The following is a 13,451-nucleotide window of genomic DNA, read 5'->3' as shown; positions in this document are numbered from 1 at the left end:
GGGCCTTAGAGAAGGGCAGTGGGAATGCGGGTACTGCTGGGAGCAACACCAAGTCGGGTAGCCTCCAGCGTTTCACTCTGGCAAGCCAGCAAAGGAGTAGATCCAAGGCCACCTCTTCCCGACTTTATCATTGGCAGTCTGTGCTGAGAACAAGATCCCAGATTTACGTCTCCCTCACAGGTTTTGGGGGGTGGGGGAGGCAGGAAGGTGGAAGGGGGAACACCAGACACGTTTTTTCCTACTGTTTTGGAACAAGAACAAAAAATACCCACAAAAGAAATAAAATAAACAGCAGAGGTACAAGAGAATTTGGAAAAGAATGTAGAAAGATGCCTGCTTAGAAATCTAGAAAGTACAGTAAGGTTCCAATCCACCAAAACATCTAAGCTATGCTGAATTTTCTCCCTGCCAGTAATACCTCCCCTTACAGCTCAATATGCTTATGTGAGCACAATATTTTAAGTAAAACTTCCAGTAAGTAGACTGTAATGAATGGATCCAATATATTTAAAACCTATTAAAAAACCCAAAGCTAACAGCTGAAATACTGCTTTGAATGATTTATCAGTGCATTAAACACACAGGAAACTTGATCATTTTGTTTAGATGCATCACTCAGATGCATTCGCTTTCCTAATACTGCCTGATAGAGTCTCAGAAGGAATACCCCAAACACTAACAGTTACCTACATGTTCTCTAAGAATCACTGGCAACAGTGGTCATCTGTAAACAGTTAAGGTTAAAATTTACAGTCTCACTAGGTCAGCACAACTTATTTTTCTGTTGGCAAAAGCTTCCTGGAGATTCTCCCAACAGAAAGACAGAGGTAGGGCAGAAGTACTCTTGGGCAGAACTTGCTGAGATGTTAACAGTACTATTTATTTTAAATAAAAAGCAGTTATTTGTCTCAACATGTGTAATTATAGTATCTTTAATATCTTTAATAAGCTTACTTTGATATAATTATCATCATAGCACTTGAAAGGCCATGCCTTCTCTTGTCTTCCTCTGCCCCATTGCAATTAACCACAGAAAAAGCAGCACCATAGAAAGAGTGAGGATACTTGACTGGAAATCTAGAACGCATAGTAAGTTCCCAGTCCAATAAAACACATAAGCCACACTGAATTTTCTTCATGCCAGCAGTCCCAGCTGAAGCCAACAGGATCGCTCATGTGCTGAAAGTTAAGTCTGTGCCAAAATACATTGCTGGATGGGGACTTTTCATTTACTGTGCTCAAACACTCATCAAACATTTATTTTCCCAAGACAGCGGGCCATATTTGGCTATTAATTATAAAGCAGAACTCTTCGTTAGCTGTTTAGAAATGAATGGCCTGAGATGGCCTCTCATAGATACAATCTCTTAAAGCTTCACAACTGTCTTACTGGGGAGTAAACTTAGCTACAAAGAATTTAAGTGACCTGCTGGAGAAACAGCAAGTCAACGTGCAAGTTCAGATCAGCACCTGGGCGTTTGCCCTCCTGCTTGCGGTCTTTTAACTGTGTGACTGTATTCAAAGAGGGGAGCATTACTAGCAAGTGGTTACTACTGTACAGTCAAGAAAAGTTCATGCAACTCTCTCTTACCTTGCAGCCAGTCTCGAAAATAGTGCAACCACATTTTGGGAAGCTGCCTGTCCTCTTCCAACAAAACGTATGTCACATTGCTGAAACTTCTGTGAAGTTCATAAAGTAAGTGCTGGACGTTTGGATAGTCTGCTTTCTGTGTCACAATATACATGTTGTAGAACGAAAAGTACTTGAACTGTGCGGCAATAAAGTCATATTCCCGTGTCTCCCGTGGCACAATGTCTGTGAGATCTAGTCCATCTCTCACCCGGGTAGTTCCATAAAGGCTGAGCCCAAGTAAACCCAGAAAAAGAAAAATAACCACAATCTGCAACAGAAAATGGAAATGCATTTTGTTTTAGGTTTCTAAAGGAAACTAACAATTCATAATGGCACACTAGAAAGCCGGGTTCAAAATTAACACCCGTCAGTCTACTTTAACGCCTTTATTCTTTTTTGTTTTCATACACATGTACACTACAAGGCTAAGGTAATTTGTGCTTTAATGAAGGGTCTCTGCATCATGCATGAGAAATTTATAACAAAGTTTAAAAGTGGCTTTAGTTTCACTATTCACAAGCTTATGCTACTGAAAGTCAACAAAGCCCTCACCCGTAACTTGTATTTGAAATGTACGTCTCTACAGCACACACAAGATAAAACTTTTGAAGTATGAAATTAGCTGTAAAATTATTAAGAATTGTTATTCCAAAAGAATTCTATTTATTCCTTATATTTAATACCACTGCCAGGATAATTTTACTACTGGGTGAGGCAGAAGTCTATTTTTGAGAAACAGGTAAATAGTTCCCTGATTACCTTAGCTTTTGGTTTTAGGAGGAATGGAGCATAATGCTTTTCTGCAAAAGATGAGAGTGTCCACTTCGTACAGGGTGGCTCAAGGCAATGCATACTGGAATCTGAGAATTGGGAAAGCAAATCCCTCGTCGAGCTTGTGCTTTCTGGACTCTGGCAGCTAAGATTATCTTGCGTCACGGTCACTGGCTGCACAGATATTTCTGAGCGAGGCTCTGCTGTGGTGTAGTACACCTGCGTATGGGGATCGTATTCTGTGCGCAACTGCACTGTAGACTGCATTGTAATCTGAGTTTCATGTGCAAAACTGTGACTGCTGTATGGGGGTGGAGGACTGTAGCAGGTATTGTCATTTTCCGCATATGCTTGAGGCTCAATCTGAATCACTCTGGTGACACACGGACTGTAAGTGAAGAGAAGAGAAAAACATCTGTTTGCATTTAGATACATCTTTATTTTATTCAGACTAGATAGGGTAACCTGGTTCCATCTGAGACTGCTCCTGCTTCTATTAGATGGTCTATATGAATTTAAAGTGTAGTGCTTTGATGCAAATTTTGTTCTGTACCTTTAGGAAATGTTTCTCTGACATGGTTCAAAGCGTGCATCTCTGAGAATATGTGTATACTTCTTGTGCTTAGGAAAGAAGGAACCAGAATCTATCTGAAGACACTGACATCTACCCACACCACTCTATTAATTACACATGCTGATCAGGTCAATACTCAGGTAGTTGCACACAGTCTGAATGCACAATATGTGTATGAGTTTGCATTTACGTGCCCATGCTGATAATTAAGCTATTTAGATCAAAATGTAAACACATGACATACTGAGTTCTTCCGTTTAGAACTATTAAAATAACTGTTAAATAATACTTGGGCCTTCTGGATAAGATCTCAGACTTTTGGGAGGCAGGTTGAAACCACTTGCCATACACTGACCGATTGTTTTAAGAATTAAGTAAACATACATAAGTATTAATTCCTAGGAAGGATGAGGAACACAAAGAGACAAAATTACAGAAGTAATTGAAGCATTCCCTCTATTTTAGTCTACGTGAGACCCTAATAAATACCTCGTTTATAAAAAAAAAAATTATCAGAGACAAACCTCTTCCTGTAAATAAGAAATGACAAAATGATGATAGAAAACAGTGGAAGAGATTTTTCACCAAGAGGACAAATCCTACAAAACCAAGAGGAATTCAGAACATTGCCTACCTAAACAAAGCAAGTTCTCATTAAGTGCATTTCCTCATATGTAAATGGGCCCAAATTCTGATACACATTCGGTGCTACTTGAGATAGGGGAATAAATATAAGGTCTGATTGCCCTGTATTTCTCAGAATCAGGGCTCCAACATTCAAGTGCATTAGGTCATCTACTGAAATTACAACTGAATCAGAAATAGAAAGCAGGAGTCCTGGCTTGGGATCAACTCCCTGTTCTAACCACTCCCTCAAAAACAAATTTAGGAAAGTGCTTTCTCTATTTGACGTTAAAATTAAAATGTCAAATTATGTCAGCTGCTAGGTGGGTGTAAAAGGCTAAGATGACACAAGGTGGATTCTCCACATCCTTGTTATGACAGTAAGAGTATACGTGTAGAAACGCAGCTGATCCTCTTCATTGCAAGCAAAAGCAAAAAGTAAGGTAAGAAAACATGCTTAATTTCTAAGCAGTGGCTCCACTGATGACAGTAGACTCCTCCTAGCCACACTCTACGCTAAGCGCTGGCCGTGTATCAGGTAAAAGTTTGGGTATACACTCTTTAGAATGGCAGTATTACCACTCTAAATTACTATCGCAGCCATAACAGAAACTTTATCAAGCATTATCCTGTAATGGTATTGATCATCCTGCATTCCTTGTAGTCCTATAAAAAACTCGGATAAGGGGAAGTCATTTCACAGTTTATACATTATGTTTATGTATTTAAGTTTAAAGGCATAAAAAGCATAAATAAACAGCATATAGTGGCTAACTGTAAGGAAGGCTTCTCAGGCCCCTGAGTTATGTACAGTCTTCCAAGATTACACAATACTAGGTAGCACTGGACACCTTGCAGTACACCACAGCATTCTAAAAAATACTTGAAGACACTCCTAAAGCATGGACCTTTTTACTTGCTTTCAAAAAGCTGTCCTTCAACAGTCAAAATGAACATACATATGAATGAAGGGGGTGTGTGTATTTTAACTTTTCCCCTCAGTCAGGTAAAACAAAGGTAGCAAATGTAAGCCAATCACTAGCAATGAAATCACAACAATAACATACTGACCGTGCTACAATGAAGAACTCCCACTCCTCACAAGGAATGGTAGCACTGATTGCTGACCACAAAAAGGATCCACCTCATACATCAATCTATCACACATTCTCACCTTGTAAAACAGCAGAATATATCCAGTCTCCTGTCTTCCCGACGATAAAGGTCCATGCTCAGGATGGCAGGAAAAATCAGCAGAACCATAGCAAAGTTGAATACCACCACAACCGCTGCCTAGCAGAGATCAATCATAGGAGAAGCGATGCCGTTACTAAGCTTCATGTAGAGCATCAGCTTTACAAAGCATACAACTTCCTTTCATTTCTCATCCGCTCACCCATTTATCATGTCAGCCTGACAGATGCTTTCAAGCTTTTCCCTGAGGAAACTGGGAGACATATTTTTACATTCCCATTTGATTATGGTAGGCCTATTGTAGTTAATTAATTTCTTTTAATAATAACCTTCATATTATTTTAATGCATTTGTGCTTGAAGACGTGGTAATGATTTTTTAAGTCGAAAAACAGAGTCAACAAATCATACTTTTGCATGAGATTCTGCCATATTTAGAGTCTCACAGTAAAAAAAGATGGAAGCAAAAGCAAACCTGGAACTAGAACTGAAGTTCTCACATTTAAGGGATCTGAAGTAATTTAAACAGCACAATAACATTAAAGCACACTACTAAATCAGAAATTAAATAAAGGTTTAAGTAAATTTTAATGAAACTGATCTATTTAGTAAAATATTATGCACTTGACGTACTTAAAAGTCTAGCCAAAACGAGCAACATTTTTGGTTTATCACAAATTATTTTTAAAGGAGAATCAAAATTAATCCCATACCACGCAGTAAATCTATATATTAATATGCTTGTGTTTAACAGGACTTGATTAATGAGCCAGTCTACCAAAACGAGTCTTAAATTGGAACAAGAATACATCTTAAATTGGAACAAGAATACTTGGTTTAATTTGTAAAGCGAGCATTACGTAATGAAAAAAAACCAACCTCCCCGCCCACCCCCTTTCAAATCATACTTCAAAACCTTTCCCACACAGAGATTCCCAGAGAATCTCCATAAAACATATGGGGTGCAGCATCTATCATTATTATTAATAGCATTTATTTGTAATGCAGAATTGTTAGGAGCACTAGTCATCACAAAGGGATAGCCTGGGCACAGATGGGACTGGAAGACAGTTGTAAGAGTACGAGAAATACTGTGAAAAAAAATGGTTGAGCCATCAACAGGTGAAAAAAAACCTTGAAATCCTCATATTTTACCCATTAGATAAGCAGTAGCCATCTCAATAGTAGCCCAGTTTCATGTTAAGGAAATCATATAAACTACCAAGTGCCTCCACCTGTAACTTCTACAGTAATGACCGCTTGGGTTAAAACAATCATAAAAAAGAACAAAAGCTGAGCTACAAAAATGAAGTTGCTGATCTGATATAAACAGGCCCTCGTTTCTCCAAAATAAACGAATGGCAACTTTTGGTGTTAAAACATCAGGCCTCAAAACTGGCAGCTCAAAAGATGTGATATCCCAAATCCATGTTTTAAAAATTCTTTATTTAGATATCAAATAAATAACACAAACTGCCTAAATAATGTAATTTTTATTTTTGTGTCTCTTTAGCTGTAAAAATCAAAGCACTAACACACTGAATGATTTTTAGGGTTTTGAAGCTGTCAAAGTGTAATAAAAAAATAGATATTGTTTTTACTTTTCCGAGAATGACAGAATCAACTAGTTACATAAATACCTTCTAGTCATTTCAATCATAAATATATTGTATACAAATGGGTTTTTTTATTGGTGTTTCTCTTTTGTTGCCTCCAGCCTGCTTGAATTAGGATTTTGGTCCTGCTAGTCATCTGCAGACTTAACTACTGAAACAGCATTTACCTAGTACTTAAAGCCAAATTAGTATTTAGACATCTTTGAGAGAAAAGGTCCAATGGCTATTTAATGATTTATAAATATCCACACAGAAAGGTATGTAAGGTCATAGCCAAGACTTTAAAATTAAGTGATTTCCTTTTGATCTTCTCTAGAATTAATTGAATCTGTCAGAAAAACAAATGGCTGCTGTTGCCGGCAAGGTGTTTGTTGGACCTAGTTCATACAACTGCTTTCTTTATTGCTGCTAAACCAGAGAAGGTTGAATCACCCATAGAACATGAATAATTAGTTGTGTCTAACCAAGATCTTCTATCAAGGATCAGCTAAGATTTATTGAGATTTGGAACAAACAGCTGAGGTCTGACTCAGTAATTCTTACTCTTCACAGCACTGCTGAAAAACTAACAGAAGTCCTCTGTTCCTGCTCCATAAACTGCAAATGCTTCATGCCTTATCAGTTCCCTTTGTAGACCCCAATATCCTTGAAACTCAAATGCCACTAAACGTGAGGACTAATACTTTGAAGTGTATGGTAGAGATACCATTAAAGTAAGTTGTATTCACATTTGACTACTTAAGAAGCTTCAACACCAATCCAACAACACACCATAAATCTGCCTATTAATATGGCATCTCTTTTTAGTACTAGACTTTCCCTTGCTCCATCCCAGTGCTGATGTACTAACCCTGCAAGTAAAATATTTTTAAACAATCTTCTCTGTTCTGATTTGTATAACACCACACTTCCTATATATTGCACACTGTCTCTCCCTTACCCACCTCCCCAGCATTTCACGGATGTAACAGTTCTCAGTTTTTGCAATTGAATACAGAAAATATTCTTCTTATATCAATTCTAATTTGTTGTCCCATCAAAAAACACCCTGCAACTTGATAAGGAGAGGGAAGGAAGCACTGTGGAGGGCCGACTCAATCTCTGACCTGATGCATCAGGCACCGCTTCCCCTCCCAATACCATTTAGACATCTGGTGCCCAGGACTGGGAACGTATAAGAAATACGATCATGGCAATACCTGTATCAATTACATTGATTGGAAAAGCACCAAAAAAAAACTGTGGTAGCAGATCTTCCAGGGTACAGGAAATCTGTTAGCAGCACCAAAGCTGAAAGCATGCTTAGGATTTTTGGGGACAGGGCATCTTCTCTCACCCCTTCACAGACAAACTGTCAAATGGGAGAGGAAAGGGCTTCAGACCTTTTCCTTGAGAAATCAACAAAGGTAAGTAAGATTAGTCCTAGAAGGGAGAAAAATGGGGCCTACTCAAGGGTGTAAAATGAAGGCATTCAGTGAAATAAGATCAGAGAGTATCAAAAAAATTCCATTAATCAAAAAAAAATGTTGATCACTTCCTGAGAAACATGCTCTGCTTTTTGCATCTTTTCATAATGCACAGCCTAAAAATATTATTGCTGCTGCAACTGTTAGCGGAGACAGAAGAATGGCAGTCTGTGCTGGAGGCAGCGAGGGAGACGGGAGCCAGGCTGGTAGGCTGGGGCCCCACTGAAGGTATGTGCTGCTCTGTGCCATTCCTGGCAGCCCACCCAAGGAGAACGGGTGTGCTGCATAGCCAGAGGTGATGAACAGACGAGGAGGTCTGTCAGGGAAACTTCCACCCTACTACTGCTGCCTATCTCCAACTCCCTCCTGACAGCCTACAGACTTGGATCCCCACCCCCCGCCCCTTTTCCCTTAGGCTTTAATTTTGCTTGTTAAATTCTCCTGTCAGGAGCAGGGAAAGGTAAATGACGTGGGTAACAGGAGGGGGACAAACCACTTCAGCAGAGTAAGGTAGTCGAATGAGCTTAAAAACTTATGTTCTTTCTCTCCACAAACCCACCACCACCACCTGGTAATGCACTTTTACATTTAAGAAAAAAACTTGTCATTCTTACGGTGAGGGAAAAAGTTACCGCTAAGACTTATTGGGAAAAGGTCCACCCCTGCTCATTAGTGAATCCACACCACTCTTCTGCTGCTAGGGGAGGAAGTTTCTGGTGTAAGCGTGAAGAGTTAGATGAATTTTTGCGCAGCTGTACGTTCTCTTTCCTGCTCAGAATTTACTCTGTAAAGGTGTCTGAATAGTCTCTCTGAGGAAGAATTCAGCGGAGACAAGCCCACACTCTGTATTACCTGCCTTCATTTATACTCAAAACAAAGGGCAATGTTTAAGACATTGCTACTGCAAACTTTGAAAACTTTCAGTGGATTTCGCTGATAATCTCCTCCTCTGCCACAATTTCAAGTAATTAAACACATCTGAAAACTCAGGACCTACTCCCTTCAAAGTCCTGAGCACTCCTACAGGTGATTCTTGTGACTATTTGGGACATCTTCAGCATCTCAAAGCCTTAAAACTGCTTAAATAAGGGGCTAATAAGATCAACAAATGAAAAAAATTAAAATGGTGAAAAAGCTAAACCAGTCCCTATCTCCATAACAGAATTAATTTTAAAAATCTCACTTCAAAATGACTGATTCCCATTTTTTTAAACTCAGCAAGAGCTAACCGTAGTAAACACCCAAGACAACATCAGACTCGGAGCGTTTTAGTTCCATAAAGTGAATTAACAACTCAGAGGTATCAATGAACTGCTTTAGCTGGCAGAACTGAACAGAAGCTGAGAAAGAAGCACGCATTGATATGCAAAAAGTTCCTAACTAAAAGTTAGGCTTGCAGATGCAGGAAACCATTTATTCTCCCTCAGCAGCTGGGTTATTTTTACAGATATTTGGCCTCAAAAGTTACGGAAACTTTGACAATTATCTTGCAATGTCTTAAGAAAAGTGAATTAAGAGCAAAACAAGGTCAAGAGGAATCCTTTTTTTTAAGCCAATCTGTTAAAAATTCACTATCTAGATGAGAAAAAGGCACCATCTGTGAAAAGTAAATGCAGTATTTCATTGCTTTCTAAGTCTTGCTAGGAAGCTATGAAAGACAGCAAGGAGTTCTTGTTTAAACAAGCCTGAGTAAGAGGGAGACGGAGGAAGAAGACTGTAAATAAAGAAATCCATATATAAATACAGACCACCCACCAAAATCTGACATGGTTATCTGATTCTGAATGCTGTGATTAATGTATCACCCCATTTTGACTTTACCTGGTGAAGCTAGACAAAGCAAGTAATAGATGTTCCTTTCCAACAACAAAGGATGTTATTTTAATGGTTCCTAACTTATATACCTATCAGCTACATATATTGTCTAGCATCAATAAATCCTCATCACAGGTCTCCAGCTGCCCTTTTCTGCACATTTTTACATCTCTTACATACATATAAGGAGTTACTATGTGCAAACAAAGACAAATTACAGATACGTGTGAGAAAAGATTTAGCAACTCAAATATTCATTTCTGGACACCCAAATGCTCCTACACATAGATTCCATATTAATCACTGCCTTAAAAAGGACTTTGATTGTGATGTTTTTATTCTGAATAATACCAACATGTTCATACATGAGTATGTTGAAATCTCACTGGAAACTTTTTGTTTGTCATTTTGCTATGCAGACTTCATTTTCTGAACTTTCTGTGACTCAGTCTACAGCATGGCAGCAGGCAAAAAGATGAGTCTTTAGGAAAGGTATATTTAAATTATCCTCAGATTGCAGTAACAATTACACCCAAACAGATGTTCCAGAGGCAACTTCTCATGTTCTGATGTGGAGAATGAGAACAGAGAAAGGCTGAGCAAAATTTGATCAGATAAGAGAAGAATTCATTTGGTGGCTCCCCCTCAACAGTTTAGCAGTAATTAGGAAAAAATGGCCCACCTCTGTTGAATACTTCTTATGAGATACGTTTAGGCTGAAGTAACTTCTCTAAAGCACAGGTACTACAAAGCCTGACAAAACAAGCCTTCTCTGATCCCTGGTGGAGATCTCCAGTATCCTGTTAGCTGCTTAAGGTGCATGTTCAATGTGTGAGATTGGGCCACAGACTGAGGAGACGTAAGTAACTTCTTCCAATAGATGAAGTGTACACTTCCAAAAATATTTCACACACTGATGCTGGTCTTTGCCATAAAATAAAACAATTCACTGCCACATCACCTCTAAGAGAAGACATCTAGGTTTTGGCAAATCAGCAGAGATAAATACGGCTAACCATTCAGGACTAAAAATCAAGTTTTACTTGCCACAGACATCTGCTAAGCAATGCAAAAAACCAATGAGGCTTTCACTTTCTCTATCATTCACTACCAAATTGCCTATTGAGAAGGAAATGGTAAACAAATTATTAATGTTTATTGGAAACGTAACTGCAATCACAAACTGTTTACCATTTTACAGCCTAATGCAGGCATACCTAAATATCTAAAAACAGCAATAATTTCCACATGTATTAAGAAAAATTGCAGCCTTTGCTTCCTCTGCGTATCCAAGGGCTCAAGAAGAATGAAAAATGACTGGAGAACCAGGCTACAGCAGAAGAAAAAATAACTACGGAAAAAGTACAGTTTGCCTGCTCTGCATCAAGGTCAAACTGTGCTATAAATTGCTTGTGTCAGGGAAGAAACTCTCAAAGCTTTCTTCAAAGAGCCCTTGCTTTTAGAAGAAAGCTTTCTCCAGCATCCTTCCAGCATATCATACTTCTGAAGGTACATTATCACAAACAAATACAAGAGGACAGAGAAAGGGAGAGTGAGCGATACATGCATGGTTCAGCACATAAAATTCACATTTTCTCTCAATGCAGTTGGAACATAAAGTTGTTGAAGTTTTCTCCAAGTTTGCTAAAATTACATTGGGAGTAAGGCAGTACAAATTGTTACAGGAATAATTAATATGGCAAATGCATATCTGCTGCTGTCATTGCACTTTGGTTATAGTTTTTAAGAGCAGCAAATTGGACAAATGTGAATGAAACAATTAAATTCCTACTGAGGAATGTTACAGCACAGTCTACTACTCTTGACTTAAGAATGCAACTCTTTCTGGAGACTTGTTTCTGCTTAGTTGCATACATCTTGGCTTTTGGACTCAACCCAGCTGTAATGGGCCAAGGTATTCTTTCACCTGCTAACAGGATGTGAGAGACTCCAGGCATGACAAATGGGAGGAGCAGAATCAAGGGCAGACAGCAGTTGTTATTATCCCGATCTATGGCAAACAGAGATCACACACTGGTTCAGTGAACTGCGGCAGACTTTAACACCACCACTAGCAGGTATCATCACTGGCCTCCCATGATGGGACCGTGCATAAGAGCTAACAAAATAGCATATGAACTTACTTGGAGTGAAAATGCTCGTAAAGCAGGAATAGGGATTAAGGCAGCCATAAAGAAAGCAGTGACATTGCTGATAGATGTCAGGGCTACGCTTGCTCCTGTTCGCTTCAAACATTCACCTGTTCTGTCCTGCAAAACAAATGACGTATCTTAAAAGTCAAGTGAATAAGGCGATGTCCCACAAATTAAGGGGTCATCCTGTAGATATAACACAGTAACAGTGAAAAATTATTATAGTGAATTTCTGAATACAAGTGTGCATTTGAGACTATGCGAGAATAAACAATATACTAAGTATACTGTTCAGGAGAAAAGCTGATGACACGTGAAGTGCTTGTGCTTTTTGAAGGTTGAAAGTAATATCAAAGTTGATTCTACCTTCAGAACACAAAACTAAATGGATACTAACATTATATCAAATATATCTGTACTTAAGTAGGATGTTTCTTCCACCAGCGGAGTCACTTGGTGTTCTCATTTTTCAGACAAAATAAGCATGTATTAACAGTATAGAGGCGTATCTTGAAGAAGATACAAAAAAACCAACCCAAAACCCAGGTACCATACACAAAAACCACAGAGAAATCAAGATAAACACATGACCCTTTCCCAACCCAACAGGCTATTTTGAAGCATATGGAGGTTATAGTAGAGGGATGTTGTAGTGCCTTCATGCCGAACCAGCTGGAAAGAGCACATGGAAGACATTGCTTGTACAAAACAGAATGTGCAAATATAAATTGCTCTTAAAAGGTTTGTACTTTGGATGTGAAACTTTGGACTGAGGGTAAAAAGGTCAATAAAAGGAAAGGCTCATAAAAGTGGCGACACCTTAGATTTCATAACATTAACATGTTACGCTTTGAAATGTCATCATCAGTTATGAACATTAGAAAAGAAAAACAGAGAAAAATATATAAAATAACTGAAATTTATGGCCATAACAAATAAGTAAAGGTAACAGATGATACAAATAAAAAGAAATGTTTGCTTTCTAAGCTGTCCCCCTCCTCTTCCTTTTTACCTTAAGATTTTTGCATTCTTTCTTTAAAAGCATTCTATCATTTAATTGTCAGACTCATATTTGAGTTTGTTCCTAAATTTACAATTGACTTTCACTGAAATTTGGGCAGTATTTGGATTATGTAAATTAACCTTTATATGACAGCTATAAATTAAAATTTCAAGACAAAATAAATCTAAGATACTATTGGAAAAAAAAAAAAAAGAAAAAAGAATGTGAACATTCCAAAACATTCTAGGATCACACATATCCCAATCATTTCGTATTTTGAATTCTGGAATAAGAATTTCCAGAACATAAGAAAATCTATTGAGAAAAAAAAAAGGGGGAGGGGTTTCTAATCACTACTAATTAATTCTGGATACAGTTATCTTTTCCTACATGAAGACGTTTGTTTTATCTTTCCCCAAATCCCCATTTTGTCATTACCTCAAATGGAATTCTCTTATTCTGCCCTGTTTCACTAAATGCATGTGCCAGAAGGAAAACATCGTCTACACCAACTCCAAGAGCAAGAAAAGGCAAAACCTTGGGGGAGAAACAAAACAAACAAAACCCAAGAAGGTTGTTTTATGATCTGCCATGCAGCTCACC

The 13,451-nt window shown here is 38.3% G+C and overlaps 1 protein-coding gene across 5 annotated transcripts in view; it reads right to left on the bottom strand.

Moving 5' to 3' along the window:
• The window catches only part of PTCH1 (patched 1), a 75,144-nt gene that overhangs the window by 24,505 nt on the left and 37,188 nt on the right, over window positions 1–13,451 (bottom strand). For all 5 annotated transcript variants that reach the window (XR_010069046.1, XM_063319945.1, XM_063319944.1 and 2 more), the window contains 5 exons: window positions 13,287–13,385; window positions 11,837–11,962; window positions 4,777–4,895; window positions 2,393–2,792; window positions 1,592–1,901 (listed from right to left, as the gene is read on the bottom strand). Coding sequence is in view for 4 of the 5 variants with exons in the window: in XM_063319945.1 (XP_063176015.1) it covers window positions 1,592–1,901; window positions 2,393–2,792; window positions 4,777–4,895; window positions 11,837–11,962; window positions 13,287–13,385 (1,054 nt within the window). In the remaining variant the exon portion in view is untranslated. The remainder of the gene's footprint in view (window positions 1–1,591; window positions 1,902–2,392; window positions 2,793–4,776; window positions 4,896–11,836; window positions 11,963–13,286; window positions 13,386–13,451) is intronic.

The sequence above is a fragment of the Chroicocephalus ridibundus genome, chromosome Z (assembly GCF_963924245.1).
Source record: "Chroicocephalus ridibundus chromosome Z, bChrRid1.1, whole genome shotgun sequence".
In the NCBI taxonomy this organism is placed as follows: Eukaryota; Metazoa; Chordata; class Aves; order Charadriiformes; family Laridae; genus Chroicocephalus; species Chroicocephalus ridibundus.
Note: the sequence above shows the minus strand (reverse complement) of the source record. Positions and strands in the feature narration are given on the sequence as shown.